This window comes from Phocoena phocoena, chromosome 8 (assembly GCF_963924675.1).
Source record: "Phocoena phocoena chromosome 8, mPhoPho1.1, whole genome shotgun sequence".
Taxonomy (NCBI): domain Eukaryota; kingdom Metazoa; phylum Chordata; class Mammalia; order Artiodactyla; family Phocoenidae; genus Phocoena; species Phocoena phocoena.
Genome location: NC_089226.1, coordinates 19,332,911 through 19,348,039, shown reverse-complemented (window position 1 = coordinate 19,348,039; position 15,129 = coordinate 19,332,911). Strand labels below are relative to the sequence as shown.

Sequence of the window (15,129 nt, the reverse complement as noted above, 5' to 3'; positions counted from 1 at the left end):
TGATCAAGGGATCAATCCGAGAAGAAGATATAACAATTATAAATATATATGCACCCAACTTAGGAGCACCTCAATACATAAAGCAACTGCTAACAGCTATAAAAGAGGAAATCGACAGTAACACAGTAACAGTGGGGGACATTAACACCCTACTTACACCAATGGACAGATCATCCAGACAGAAAATTAATAAGGAAACACAGTTTTAAATGACACAATAGAACAGATATGTTTAATTAATATTTATAGGACATTCCATCCAAAAACAGGAGATTACACTTTCTTCTCAAGTGCACACAGAACATTCTCCAAGATAGATCACATCTTGGGTCACAAATCAAGCCTTGGTAAATTTAAGAAAATTGAAATCACATCAAGCATCTTTTCCAACCACAATGCTATGAGATTAGAAATCAGTTACAGCGAAAGAAACATAAAAAACACAAAAACATGGATGCTGAAAAATATGTTACTACATACCAAGAGACCACTGAAGAAATCAAAGTGGAAATAAAAAAATATCTAGAGACCAATTACAATGAAAACACAACAATCCAAAACCTATGGGATGCAGCAAAAGCAGTTCTAAGAGGGAAGTTTTTAGCAATGCAATGCTACCTCAAGAAACGTATCAAATAAACAATCTAACCTTACACCTAAAGGAACTAGAGAAAGAAGAACAAACAAAACTCAAAGTTAGTAGAAGGAAAGAAATCATAGAGATCAGAGCAGAAATAAATGAAATAGAAACAAAGAAAACAATAGCAAAGATCAATAAAACTAAAACCTGGTTCTTTGAGAAGATAAACAAAATTGATAAACCTTTAGCCAGACTCATCAAGAAAAAGAGGGAGAGGACTCAAATCAATAAAATTAGAAATGAAAACAGGAGAAATTACAGCAGACACCGCAGAAATACAAAGCATCCTAAGAGACTACTACAAGCCACTGTATGCCAATAAAATGGACAACCTGGAAGAAATGGGCAAATTATTAGAAAGGTATAACCTTCCAAGACTGAACCAGGAAGAAATAGTAAATATGAACAGACCAATCACAAGTAATGAAATTGAAACTGTGATTTAAAATCTTCCAACAAACAGAAGTCCAGGACCAGATGGCTTCACAGGTGAATTCTATCAAACATTTAGAGAAGAGCTAACACCCATCCTTCTCAAACTCTTCCAAAATATAGTAGAGGGAGGAACACTCCCAAACTCATTCTACGAGGCCACCATCACCCTGATACTAAAACCAGACAGAGATACTACGTAAAAAGAAAATTACAGACCAGTATCACTGATGAATATAGATGCAAAAATCCTCAACAAAATGCTGGCAAACGGAATCTAACAACACATTTAAAGGATCGTAACACCATGATCAAGAGGGATTTATCCCAGGGATGCAAGGATTCTTCAATATACGCAAATCAATCAATGTGATACACCATATTAACAAACTGAAGAATAAAAACCATATGATCATCTCAGAAAAAGCTTTTGACAAAATTCAACACCCATTTATGATAAAAACTCTCCAGAAAGTGGGCATAGAGGGAACCTACCTCAAAACAATAAAAGCCATATAAGACAAACCCACAGCAAACATCATTCTCAATGATGAAAAAGTGAAAGCATTTCCTCTAAGATCAGGAACAAGGCAAGGATGTCCACCCTCACCACTATTATTCAACATAGTTTTGGAAGTCCTAGCCACGGCAATCAGAGAAGAAAAAGAAATAAAAGGAATACAAATTGGAAAACAAGAAGAAAAACTGTCACTGTTTGCAGGTGACATGATACTATACATAAAGAATCCTAAAGATGCCACCAGGAAACTACTAGAGCTAATCAATGAATTTGGTAAAGTTGCAGGATGCAAAATTAATGCACAGAAATCTCTTGCATTCCTATACACTAATGATGAAAAATCTGAAAGAGAAATTAAGGAAACAATCCCATTCACAATTGCAACAAAAAGAATAAAATACCTAGCAATAAACCTTCCTAAGGAGGTAAAAGACCTGTACTCAGAACACTATAAGACACTGATGAAATAAATCAAAGATGACACAAACAGATGGAGAGATATACCATATTCTTGGATTGGAAGAATAAATATTTTGAAAATGACTATACTACCCAAAGCAATCTGCATATTCAATGCAATCCCTATCAAATTACCAGTGGCATTTTTTTACAGAACTAGAACAAAAAATCTTAAAATTTGTATGGAGACACAAAAGACCCCGAGTAGCCAAAGCAGTCTTGAGGGAAAAAAACGGAGCTGGAGGAATCAGACTCCGTGACTTCAGATTATACTACAGAGCTACAGTAGTCAAGACAATATGGTACCGGCACAGAAACAGAAATATAGATCAATGGAACAGGATAGGAAGTCCAGAGATAAACCCATGTACCTATGGTCACCTAATTTATGACAAAGGAGGCAAGAATATACAGTGGAAAAAAGACAGTCTCTTCAATAAGTGGTGTTGGCAGAACTGGACAGCAACATATAAAAGAAGGAAATTAGAAGACTCCCTAACACCCTACACAAAAATAAACTTAAAATGGATTAAAGATGTAAATGTAAGACCGGACACTATAAAACTCTTAGAGGAAAACACAGGAAGAACACTCTTTGACCTAAATCACAGCAAGATCTTTTTTGAACCACCTCCTAGAGTCATGGAAATAAAAACAAAAATAAACAAATGGGACCTAATAGGACCTAATAAAAGCTTTTGCACATCAAAGGAAACTATAAACAAAACGAAAAGACAGCCCTCAGAATGGGAGAAAATATTTGCAAACAAATCAACAGACAAAGGATTAATCTCAAAAAAAAAGTCAACAGCTCATGCAGCTCAATATTAAACAAACAACCCAATCAACAAATGGGCAGAAGACCTAAATGGACATTTCTCCAAAGAAGACATACAGATGGCCAAGAAGCACATGAAAAGCTGCTCAACATCACTAATTATTAGGGAAATGCAAATCAAAACTACGAGGCATCACCTCACACTGGTTAGAATGGGCATCATCAGAAAATCTACAAACAACAAATGCTGGAGAGGGTATGGAGAAAAGGGAACCCTCTTGCACTGTTGGTGGGTGTGTAAATTGATACAGCCACTATGGAGAACAGTATGGAGGTTCCTTAAAAAACTAAAAATAGAATTACCATATGACCCAGCAATCCCACTACTGGGCATATACCCTGAGAAAACCATAATTCAAAAAGACACGTGCACCCCAATGTTCATTGCAGCACTATTTACAATAGTCAGGTCATGGAAGCAACCTAAATGCCCATCGACAGACGAATGGATAAAGGAGATGTTGTACATATATACAGTGGAATATTACTCAGCCGTAAAACGGGACGAAATTGGGTCATTTGTAGAGACGTGGGTGGATCTAGAGACTGTCATACAGAGTGAAGTAAGTCAGAAAGAGAAAAACAAATATCGTATATTAATGCATATATGTGGAATCTAGAAAAATGGTACAGGTGAACCGGTTTGCAAGGCAGAAATTGAGACACAGATGTAGAGAACAAACATATGGACACCAAGGGGGGGACGTGAAGGGGGGATGGTGGTGGGCTGAACTGGGAAATTGGGATTGACGTATGTACACTAATATGTATAAAATAGATAACTAATGAGAACCTGCTGTATTAAAAAAATTTAAAAAAAAAAAAAAAGGATCATTGTCGGGGGACTGGTTCCAGGGTTGTACAAACCTTCCAAGTAGATCCAGCATATCTTGTTTGTGGCCAGCAAGCCCACAGCTTCTCTGAAGTCAATCCAGACTTACAGGGCAAAGCTGTTTAACCTGGGCTCCAGGAAGTTGTGGTAGGTCTTCAGGTTCCCTGGAAGCCCCAGCAATTGTATAGAAAACTCTGAGTGTATGTGCATTTTCATGGGACTGGAGAGCACCACAGCTTTCATCAGATCCTCAAAAATGATACACGACCCCAAAAGTGATAAGCACCACTGTTCTTGGGTACTTGGGATTTTCTGGCTGGTGGGTCTAAAGCTGGGCCTGCACTAGTTCCACACTGGCCCTTCAAGGACTCTGGGGTAGATGTCCCCAGGACTCTGCTTGGCCACAGCTAGGTGGGTGCTCACCAGCTTGTTGAGTAGGGCAGTAGCCTTAGCAGGGAACCCGGTCCTTTAATACCGTGCTCTTTCTACTGCCTTGGGCCTGAAAAGAGAGCTGTACTGTCAACTGTAGTCACATCCTAGCCCCTGTAGGAAGCAGATTAGGGAAACAAGATAGGTGATATGATAATACACAGGTTTGTCCATTCTTGCTCTGGAGACTTCATTAAATTGAGACTAAAGACATTAGGGGGAAAAAAGGCAGAAACCCACACTGACGAAGTGAACAGGCAAGAGGTCACCAAAGGGTAAGTTATTTTAGCTAGTTTCTGGAAGATGGAGAACAGCTGCCAGACTGGTAATTAATGCGGCAGGGCTAAAGAAGCCTTCGTGTAGAGGACAGACGAGGGGAGCCCAGCTGGGGGGTAGCAGGTCTGTCTTGCAGCTCCATGGAGAAGATAGAGAATTCAAACCGCCAGCTACAGCAGAGGACAGAAGTAAGAGGTGGGGGACTGCATCTGGCAGCCAGGCATCTATTCCTCAGGCATAAAATGAGCCATTTTTTCCTAAAGGAATTGAAAGACCAGAGGAAAAAGTTTTGCTTTCTAGTATTTGAGAGTGCCACCTCTCCACCTGTCAGTGGATAAACTTCCCATAAACATAGTGTACCCAAACATACTGCTTTTTTCATAAATGTGACTGGAGAGTTAAGGGTAGATCTCACCAGGCATATCAGGAAAGCCATACAAATAAATAGACGAAGCAAGGTAAGCAGAACATTTGACTCTCAAAAAATAGAGATGAAGTAGAAAACAGAAGAAAAAATTAATAACTATCACTCATGTCTTCAGAAAGATTCAAGATAGTGTTATGGGGGCTTCCCTGGTGGCGCAGTGGTTGAGAGTCCACCTGCCGATGCAGCGGACGCGGGTTCGTTCCCCGGTCCGGGAAGATCCCATATGCCGCAGAGCGGCTGGGCCCGTGAGCCATGGCCGCTGAGCCTGCGCGTCTGGAGCCTGTGCTCCGCAACGGTGGAGGCCACAACAGTGAGAGGCCCGCGTACCGCAAAAAAAAAAAAGATAGTGTTATGGCCATAAAATAGTAACAGAACTATTTTTTAAAAAATTAGAACTGGAAAATAAAATCAGTGAAGTCTCCCAGAAAATAGAATAAAAAGACAAAGATTTAGAAAAGATAAAGGAAAAGCTAAAAGTCCCAGAGGATCCATCCAGGAAGTCCACCATCTAATAAGGACCCTGAACAGGTATCAGAGCCCCACGGGTGATACAGGCCAGGACTTTCTTGCCAAGGGTTGAACGCTGGTCCTGTGTGAAGCTGGAATAAGCTGGGCCTCTGTGCACCCGGGGGCAATGTTGGCGGCCCTTAGAATTGCCTACCCAGCAGCTTTATTATAAAGGACAGTACTTGACTTGCTATCAATTCCTTGGCCATTGTATTTTTAAAGTCAAGGTATTATTTTGCATCTAATACTAATGATTGTTTTTGCCTCACCAAACTACTCGTTGACTTTAAAAGGTCATCAGCATTTTAAGAGAAAAATTCCTATTGAGGTATAGTGCGTGTACAATATTATATATTTCAGGTGTACAACACAGTGATTCACAAATTTTAAAGGTTATGCTCCATGTATAGTTACGAGAAAATATTGGCTATATTCCCTATGCTGTACAGTATATCCTTGTAGCTAATTTATTGTATACAAGGTAGTTTGTGGCCTTAACCCCCTACCCCTTTCTTGCCCCTCCCCACTTAGGAAAGTTTAATCAGCCTTTCTTTCTGCTTCACTCAGAGAGCTGCTGGCGTTCTTAGCCGCACCCTTGTTTCCTCTCCGAAAATTGTTGAGGAGGCCCTCAGAGCGGGAGTGGTGAAGAAAATGGTTAAATTCCTGAAGGTAAAATAACTTCATTGGTTACAACCTCCTGAATTTCCGGGAGTGTCATATTTTATTTGGGGAACAGAACTAAGGAGGGCTTTGTTCAGTTAAGGTTCTTCTATTTCCCCCCTGCTAGCTTCTAACCTTCTCGAATGGAGATTCCCTTCTGCCTGTCCACCCAGACTCTGCTCTGACCAGCAGTGTAAGATTGTTGAACAAATAATTGTTCATTAGATGCATCCATAAAAACTGCTTACCACTTAAACCTAACTTTAAAAATGTATGGCCTCTGTCCTCGAAAAAGATGGTCTGAGTGGCTTCAACAAGGTTTCTCAGGTCCTGGTTTTGTTCATGGTTTCCTGCTCATGACGCTTTATCCAGTTACCTGGGGAAGGTTGGAGATAACTCCATTTATGAGATATGTAGCCTGCAGAGTAACCGTGTGGCTTTTAAAAGGATGTTCAGATTTTCCCCGCAATACGAGTGCAGTGAATCTATGTGAGTTAGTACGAGAGTTAACTAGATTCTCCTGAAGGGGGAGGTGAGTTACTAGGTCGCATCTCTGGGTCCCGCCAGCGATGCATGTGCCCAGTGAGGTTCACTACCCCACGTTACTGTGGTGACCCCACGGGAGACTTACTCATAAAACCCAGGCTGAGTGGCACCAGGAAGCGTGCTCTGTCGGGGGGCTGCTTCTGGGGCAGGGGCGATATTGAGGGACAGGGTGGTGGGTGTGAGTTTAGGCAGCCACGTGGATGATGACCGTCATTCACTCTGTATAACTCTTGCACACCCACCGGAGCCTGCTGGTTGCATGCACACACATGTGCATTATGCATGCCTTCACACACACATGCATTTTAAAGACCCCACATAGGGTGATTTTAAGGGTTATGATTCGACAGTTGTCACCTCTTAAAATGATCTAGGTTCGTAATGTTCTCCATGCAGGCCTGTCAGCCTGACAGCCTTCTCAAGTCAACCCTCATTCTCAAATGGTGAACTGACATGGGAGGGCCTTTTCCTCCCTTTTTGGTACATCTGCCAGTCGACAGCACCATTCTGTTCTCAGCCACTCACTCCTAAGCCTTCCACAGGTAATTACTCAGGTGTACATGACAGGCCTACATTCATAGCGGGGGTGAGGGCCACGTTAGGGAGGATGTGAGTGACACTGCATCCCACCAGGGACCAGGCCCACTCGCCAGGAAGCACACGCTATTGTCAGCAGAGCTCTGGCTCAGAAGTCTAGGAAGCCACGAGCACAGTCACAGCTGCTCACTGTGGTTTCTGGCCGAGAGCAACCACGGCATTGATTTTCTTTTCCTAATTTCACTCTGAAATCTAGGCAGGAGGCCAGACTGCGTCACGTTATGCGGTAAAGATCCTCGCCATCTGCACTAATAGTTATCACGAAGCACGAGAAGAGCTGATAAGACTGGATAAAAGTAAGTGATAGTTTCTTTAAGTGGAGCCCACATTAACCCAGAGGTTAATCAAGCCGTGAAGCTGCAAAGGGAGCTGCCGGTGAGGAGGGAGGAAAGACTGAGGAGGATGCGTCACGCCCTCCCCGGACTCAGGCAGTGTGTATGAAGATGACGTCACCTCACCTCCAGCTCTGAAAGCTCCTAATTAGCATTCGGCCGCGCACAGGTGCCACATCCTTGCTGGAAGTCTCAGCTGGGAAACAGCTCAAAGATAACAGAATCAAAGCTGGGAGCTACCGCCCCACTCCAAGTAAACTGGGATTGTTTGTAAAGCATTCTGCTTAGACTGACCTAACACGGGTCCTCTTCCTTCCCAGGGGAAACACCTTAGTGACCAAGCAGAATAGGAGAGGCTGAGCCTGTCTCTAGTCTAGTCACTGCCCTGTCATGCGGGGCAGGGGTCCTGCTAACGCTCTCCTTCCCACCTCCTCTGGGCCGCACAGGCGTGAACGGGGGTCCCCACTGAGTGGGGGGCAGGAACCTTTCCTGTAGAACCTGTTCCTGGCCCCGCAGGTACAGGGTGCCAGCCCACGGCCTCCCACTCAGGTGGGGGCTGTCGGGTGGAGCTGAGAGCTTCAGATTGGGGACGTAGAGAGAACAGACCTGCCTGATGCATAGCCTGCATTCCCGGGACAACTGAGTCCTGCCAGGCTCTGCGCCGGGCTCCTGAGGTCCCTCAGAGACACAGCCAGGAGCCAGAGAGCTTCAGAGCACTCAATAGGGATTTGCCGAGTAAGTGACATGTCCATCCACTGCCACCTCCCTGTGCCCCCCATGTTCCACTGCCAGCCTCCTGCTTGTTCTCCTCCACCCCGTAGAGCTCGGTGTCCTGATGCAGCTGCTGGGCTCGGAGGATGAGATTCTGGTGGGCAACGCCACCCTCTGCCTGGGGAACTGCATGGAGGTGCCACACGTGGCCTCGTCCCTGCTGACCACGGACATCGTGCCGGTCTTGCTGAAGCTCGCGGGCGGCGATGCTCAGAAGACGGCCATGCAGCTGAACGCGGGCATCGCCCTGGGGAAGCTGTGCACGGCCGAGCCCAGGTGCACGGCGCGGCAGGGAGCCCAGCTGCTTCTGTGGAGGATGCCCCCCACCCCCAGGGCACCGGGGAGAGCTCAGGCTGCAGCCGGAGGGGGAACCCGGTTATGGGACAGGGATCTTTCCGGGCACCGACGGCCGTCGTCTTCTGTCTGCTCCATTCCCGCAGTCTCCTCCAGCCACTCCTCTCTCCACCCCTCCTCCCTCGCACACCATCTCCCCTTCTCTCTCCTCTGCTCTCCAGAAACAGACCTCCCCGACTTCTTTTTTTTTTTTTTTTTTTTTGCTTGGGACCTAAGCGTATGGGAGAATGTCCTGTAGGGTAAATTCTTGCGCTGGAGAAAACAGACGAGGTTGGGGAGCGGCATGATTAAGACCACCCAACAAGCTTAGACAGGAGCCTGCGCTTGATCTGGGTATCGTGCCTCTCTCAGCCCAGGCTTCCGCCCCGCTCTGCCCCGAAATGAGGCGCTGGAACGCCTGGTCCTCAGTTCCTGGAAGGTGCCCACCTGTGGCTGAGCGTGGTGCCCTGGCACAGGAGGGGGCGCCTTCCATGGTGGGGAGGGCCTCTGGCCTGCCTGCTTCCTTCTCGCACAGGCTCCCCCTCCCACCCCTCCTCTGGAGAACGAGAGGGTGGGCCTGGATGACGTCTGCGGTCTTTTCGAGTTCTGTCTGACTGTTCAAATGGAAGGAATGGATAAAATCTTTCTTCTACAGAAAGCAAAGCACATCAGCTAGGATGGGCTCGCTGTGGCAACCTGCTGGGGAGCTCCCAAGAGCAGGTCCCGCAGGTCCCTGTCACATCTGCCACTCACGTGGCGAGTGTTGCCGTGTTTTGTGGGCCTCCTGAGGGTCTCCCCACTTTGATCTTTAGGGCTCCCCAGGGCAACAGCTGCTGCCCTGTCCTGATTTCCCAGCCAGCTTCTGCCTGAGGGGGGGATGCCTCTGGGGGCCTGGTGTCTGCACCCTGGCATTTATGTCCTGGAGTTTGTGTTCTGATTATGACAGGTTTGCTGCTGTACTGAGAGAGCTTCACGGGATGGAGATTCTCAACTCTACCATGAAGTACATGGACAATTCTTGAGAGACGCGGCATCCGTGTGAGCTCTGGCTTGCTCCTGTGCCAATAAAGACTTTCTGAATATCCACTCCAGACCTGAATACTGATCTTCAGGGTGCTCGCCTGTTGGTTTCGCTGGTCACGAGACTTCCCCAGACTCTCTGGGAAGCAGCGGTTCTAGATAGGAACTAGGTTCCGCCTAACACCGCACCTGCCCCCCTTGCTGTTTTCTGCTGGCAACACGCTAGAAGCGTCAGGTTTTTCAGGAGCGGTGTTTTGGCCTCTGTTTTCCAGCTCTGAAGTGCCAAGACACAGCTGCAGCGGCGTCTGCATGGTGAGCCTCCTCAGGCCTGGCTGTGGCGCACGGTCTTGAATTCAGTGGGTTGAGTGGTGGGTGTGGCTCCCCAGCAGGGAGTTCTGTAAGGTCCAGGGGAGTCAGTCCTGGAAGCACCACCCGCTGCCTTCCTCCGCCCCATGCAAGGATGTTGTGACCCCCGCTTCCCTTAAATTGTCTTCTGCTTCCAGTGCCAGAGCAGGGGGGGGATCTGTTTCTGTCCTGAACTCTCACAAATACAGACATAATCTATTCCTCTAGCCCACCTTGCTCTTCCACCCCACCCCCGAAAGGCACTGCTCCCTTACAGTTGCCCTCAGTCCACTCTGAAACTGACAGGGTCTCCTTTGGACCCCAAGTCCCTAAGCAAAAAGTCCAATAAGTGCCACCACTCTTCCACTTCTCAGTACCATCACTTGACTGTTTTAGGGTAGGAGGCGGGACCTGCACGGTAGAGTGAATGCCAAGTGTCCCAGACCAAAGTTCCCAAGGCCTGTGGTCCTACTTACCCTGCTACCTGGCAGCTGTGGACTTTGGGCAAGACACTCAACCTCTCTGAGCTTTGGTTGCTGCTTTTGGAAAAGCTAGAGTAATACCTGTCCAACCTATCTCCAACATTACTGTGAAGACTGAATGAAGTTTTGGAGGTAAAGCCACGAGGAACTGCAAAATGCTACACAAATATAAGAGATTTCTAGGCTCCATCTTGAGATTGAGGGGGTTGACTTTGATGTCATCTGAGTTAAATTTAAGGCGGCTGGGAAAAGGTAAGCACACGTCCTTTAAGGAATCAGAACTGGATGTTTTTGGACCACGTAAGAAAGGAAATCCTCTTCCTGAGAGATTTTTTTCAACACACCCAAACAAATGGGTCTTCGCAAGTGTGATAGCCCTTGGAAACCAAGAGAGAGAATTGTCACTTTATGGGACTGGAAGGAAATCAGTAGCCCTGAGAGTCTCACTCTGGGATCAGGCTCACTGGAGTACTCTGTGTTGGTGCCCTACGGTCCCTGGGTGGCAGGCAAGTAACAGGCCACATTAGAGAGGCTGGGACTTGCCCACTCAGTCCCATCATGCGAACAAACACACTTCAAGAGGCTACTGAATTTCAGAGGGAGATGGCTTGGTGCTAAATAGAGCACAGAGAAGAAAATTAGAGGCTGCAAAATTTGCTGGTTTTGGAGAGATTCAGTGGAGCTTTAAAAATGGAAAAGCCTGCCTGTGTACGTAACCAGCAGGCTTGTCTCCCCCGATTTGAAGTTCAGACCCCTCCTTCTCCCTCTCTTTGGCTGCACTCCTCCCCCGCGGCTCATGAAAATGGCTATTATACATGTAATCTCTTCCCCAAAGAGTGGGGAAAGCCAAATTATATTATTATCTTTGCCTCGGAGAGCCTGCCAAGAGCAGCCATCCCTCTGCTTTGGAGGAGGGTCTGGCTGCACCTGAGGAGCGCCCTCCTCTCGCAGGTGGAGAGAGATGTTTACACACTGGTGTCTCCGTCTCGCTGCGGAGCCAACCCGCCCTAGCCTCGTCACCTCTAACACATGCTACCATACAGGGCTCCCAGGCAGCCTGGAAGAAACTACCTACGTGTTGAAGAAGGGGCTCCTCTCCTCATGACTGGAGCCCCTGCACCTCCTAGCCGCCCTCAGGATGGTGGCTTACTCCGAGAAGGCGGTCTGTCGGTTCCACGGGCGGTGGGATTGTCCATCCTAAAGAGATGTGACCGACATGGAACTTAATAACCATCCTGAAGCCACAGCAGAGGTGTCAGGTCACGGATGGTGAACACCTGTCCTAGATTAGGTGACACCGGCTCTTCTACAGGGCAGCAAGACAGGGTTGAGGTGAGATACTGGGAGGAAATGATAGGAAACGGTAGGACATGCTATCGTAGGCACTTTCCTGAGGATCTGTTAGGACAAGACCCTCCTGGCTTGGAGAACCGAAAGAAGAGAGTACCACCTGAAGTACCCTGAGGCCAGGTGACGTTTACTCCTCCATGACTTTTTTCAGCAAAAGTTCTCATTTTCTAAATGCCTTGAAAATGCGGGCTCTTCAGAGGGCCCAGTAAGCGGAGAGAGTATTTGGAGGTGAGGAAAACATTTACAAGTCACTCCCTTTCCCAAGGCAAGAGGCTCTTGGTCCTCCTGGGCGGCGACTGGCCAGCCTGTTCTGCACCAGGCACTGTAACAAGTGCCTGAAGATCCAGCCCATATAAGCCTCACGAAGACCCAGTGGGGTGGGCATGAGCTCCACTTCGTGGGTAAAGAAACTAAAATGTGAAGACAGTAAGTACTTCTTACCCAGGATCACCTAGCAGGTAGGTTAGGGAGCCAGAATTTGACCCCAGCCTGGATTTTTAACACCTTCTACATTAAAAACATACCTCCACTTACTCAACGTGGTTTGAAGGAAAATTACCTAGTTTCTCCAAACCTCAGTTTCCTCTCTGTCAAATGGGAGGAACGGTCCCTACTTACAGAGTTCTTGGGTTTGGATATAACATATATGCAGTGCCTCGCACAGGTGACTGGAAGAGCAAAGGCGTTTCCTTAAGAGTGACTATTATTTTGAAGCCTGAAATTACCGTGATCACGTTATCTGCCGCCTTCCACCCTCACCTATCTGCTCATCCTCCTAGGTACTCATCTCAAGGCAGGCAAGCAGCTGTATGGCACTTATGTTTGCTCTTCTCCCTCTCCTATGCCTGACGGCAAACGTGAGGATCCCTCCAGACTCGGCTGCCGACCTCCCTTCTTATACTACCTCGGAGGCAGGGAGGTCTGAAAGCCCCAGGCCTGGGCAGGGTGGGGTTCTGAGTAGAGATCACCGCAGCTCAACGGTGCTCCTTGCCAGCAGCAGTGTGACTGGGGCCTTCGAAGACCTGGGGCCGAGCTGCATTTATGCCAGCAGGACCCAGTGTACAGGGGGCTGGGAGCCCTATGCAGGAAGGGCCATAGGTGCTGGGATCAGTGCCCCAAAGTCCCCTCCCCAAACAGATGCTCCCTGTCACTTGCTATTTGACCTCAGTTTAGAATCAAGAAAACCTATTGATTCCAAGGACTGTGCCTGCAGTACCCACTCATCAGGATATTGATAGTTCTTTTTCCCTCAAGCCTAAGCCCTGAGTGCCCTGGAAAGGAGGTGTGGGTCACAGAAGGACCCACAGGGGACAGCTCCCCCTCTTGTTGCTGCTACCATGTGCCAGTGAAGAGCTGGGTTTCTGTGATCTGAAGCCTGCTGGATGACATTCTATTTTAACAAGACCTCAAATTTGATCTCCATTTCAAGTAGGGGAAATGAAGAATGGGTCCCCCCTGGAGCCAGTCTGCCCCTTGGTCTGATTTAGCCCTGAGGCCAGGATGCCACTTCTCTGGCAGCTCTCTGGTCTCAGCTCTGGCCGGGGGCGGGGAGAGGGCCTTGGGCGCCAGCTGGGCGTGGGAGCAGTGACTGCCGATGCGCCCTGACAGCCACCCCAGCCTCAGGTCGGCCCAGCTCCGGAGAGGGACTCCCATCCCCTCATGAGTGTGGCTGTCCGCCAGCTGTGCCTGATCGCACTCAGCCTGAACATCCCTCCCCGTCACATGTCTGCTGGTCTCCAGCTTCACATCTGCACTTTTAATCTTCAGCAGCTCTGTCTGCTCATTTAGATCCCTCACGTCCCCCCAAGCCACAAGTCCACCCAGACGCACGCACACACAGGCAGACTTCACGTGTCTGCATCCGAGAGATGAACTTCCATGTAAAATGGATGAGTTCACACGCATTGGGGATTTAGGCTAGATCAAAGGCACGGCAAGAGAGTGAGAAATGTTGGAATGAGTGATGAGGACAAAGGCTCCTAGAATGTCCAAGCTGAAAATAATTCAGGGACCATCTACTCCACTATCAGCTTTATTGGAAGCCATCTGATTTCAATTGCTAAATACAATTCACTGCTCAAAAATGTGTCACCCAGCCCCATTTTACAAATAAGGAAATCAAGATTCCAAAAGGCCAGGTGAGCCGTCCTCCATGTATGAGAGGCCTCTGAACCAAGGTGCAGAGAAGGGCAGGGACCCAAGGGGGCCGCTGGGAAGCAGTAAATGCAGCGGCTGGAGTGCAAGTGCCCCGCATCCTGATGCCTGGGTTCAAAGCCCAGCTTCACCTCTTACAATTTCATACCTTCAATTGCCTTGTCTGTAAAAAGTGGGGGAGGTATGACAGCTATTTCATGGGTTCATGGCAAGGATTAAATGAGATGATTTCTGTGAAGTTCTCAGCATCACACTGGGCACACAGTAAGCCCTCGGGAAATGGTAGCTACTCTTGTTGTCATTATGTTGGAGTCAGCTGCCTCTGTGGATGCCCCCTATCTGTGCCTGTGTGTATATGAATAAAGGGGTAAGAAGAATGCTTTGTCAATTTTCTGAAATTTTGCTGATAAAGCGTTCACATTATTTCACTTAAACTACTGTAAGATTTATATATATTCCTTACACTGGATATGAGTAAGAGCCATGATTCATAAGTTTTAGGTATAATTTAAAATAAGCATATCTATCATTACCCCTTAAATATTACCAGAATTACACACGGCCTTAGCACATGACCCATCCAGGGTGATCTCACTGAGTCTTGGGGTTGGCTTAGTTTTAGGGTCATATTCTGGTACTGTTACCAAACCAAGCTTGGGTCCACTCGCCTGCGCACAGTAGAGCCAATCTGCTGACACTGGGTTGTGGTGAAGGAAAGTGCAGCGTTTATTGCAGGTGCCAAGCAAGGAGTCCAGGCAGCTCATGCCCAAAAGACCCAAACTCCCCAGTGGTTTTCAGGCAAAGGTTTTTAAAGACAGGGTGAGGGAGGGCAGGGTTGTGAGGTTCATGATCAACTCGTGGACATTCTTCTGAGTGGTTGGTGGTGAGGTAATCGGAGTCAACATCATCAACCTTCTGGTTCCAACCAGTCTGGGGTCTACCTGCTTGTGGTCAGCATGCAGTTAACGTCTTCCACCTGGAAGGGATTTCAGCCTCTGTAAAACAGCTCAAAGGATATGGCTCAGAATATGGCCTCAGAGGAGGAACTAAAGGTCCTCAACTTTGTTTAATGGCTAAATTATTATTATTTTGTCTTGCTTGACTGTTTTCTTTTCTGCATTTTCTCACTTTTCTGATTAAATTTATTCTTTGGAAATCAGGGAAGGCCTAGGAGGCTAA

The 15,129-nt window shown here is 47.3% G+C and overlaps 1 protein-coding gene across 1 annotated transcript in view; it reads left to right on the top strand.

Moving 5' to 3' along the window:
• TTC12 (tetratricopeptide repeat domain 12) overlaps positions 1–9,621 on the top strand; it is a 46,684-nt gene extending 37,063 nt beyond the window's left edge. The window contains exons 18-21 of the mRNA XM_065881896.1: positions 5,928–6,029; positions 7,360–7,459; positions 8,317–8,542; positions 9,546–9,621. Of these exons, the coding sequence (XP_065737968.1) occupies positions 5,928–6,029; positions 7,360–7,459; positions 8,317–8,542; positions 9,546–9,621 (504 nt within the window). The remainder of the gene's footprint in view (positions 1–5,927; positions 6,030–7,359; positions 7,460–8,316; positions 8,543–9,545) is intronic.
• The last annotated feature ends 5,508 nt before the right edge of the window (positions 9,622–15,129 follow it).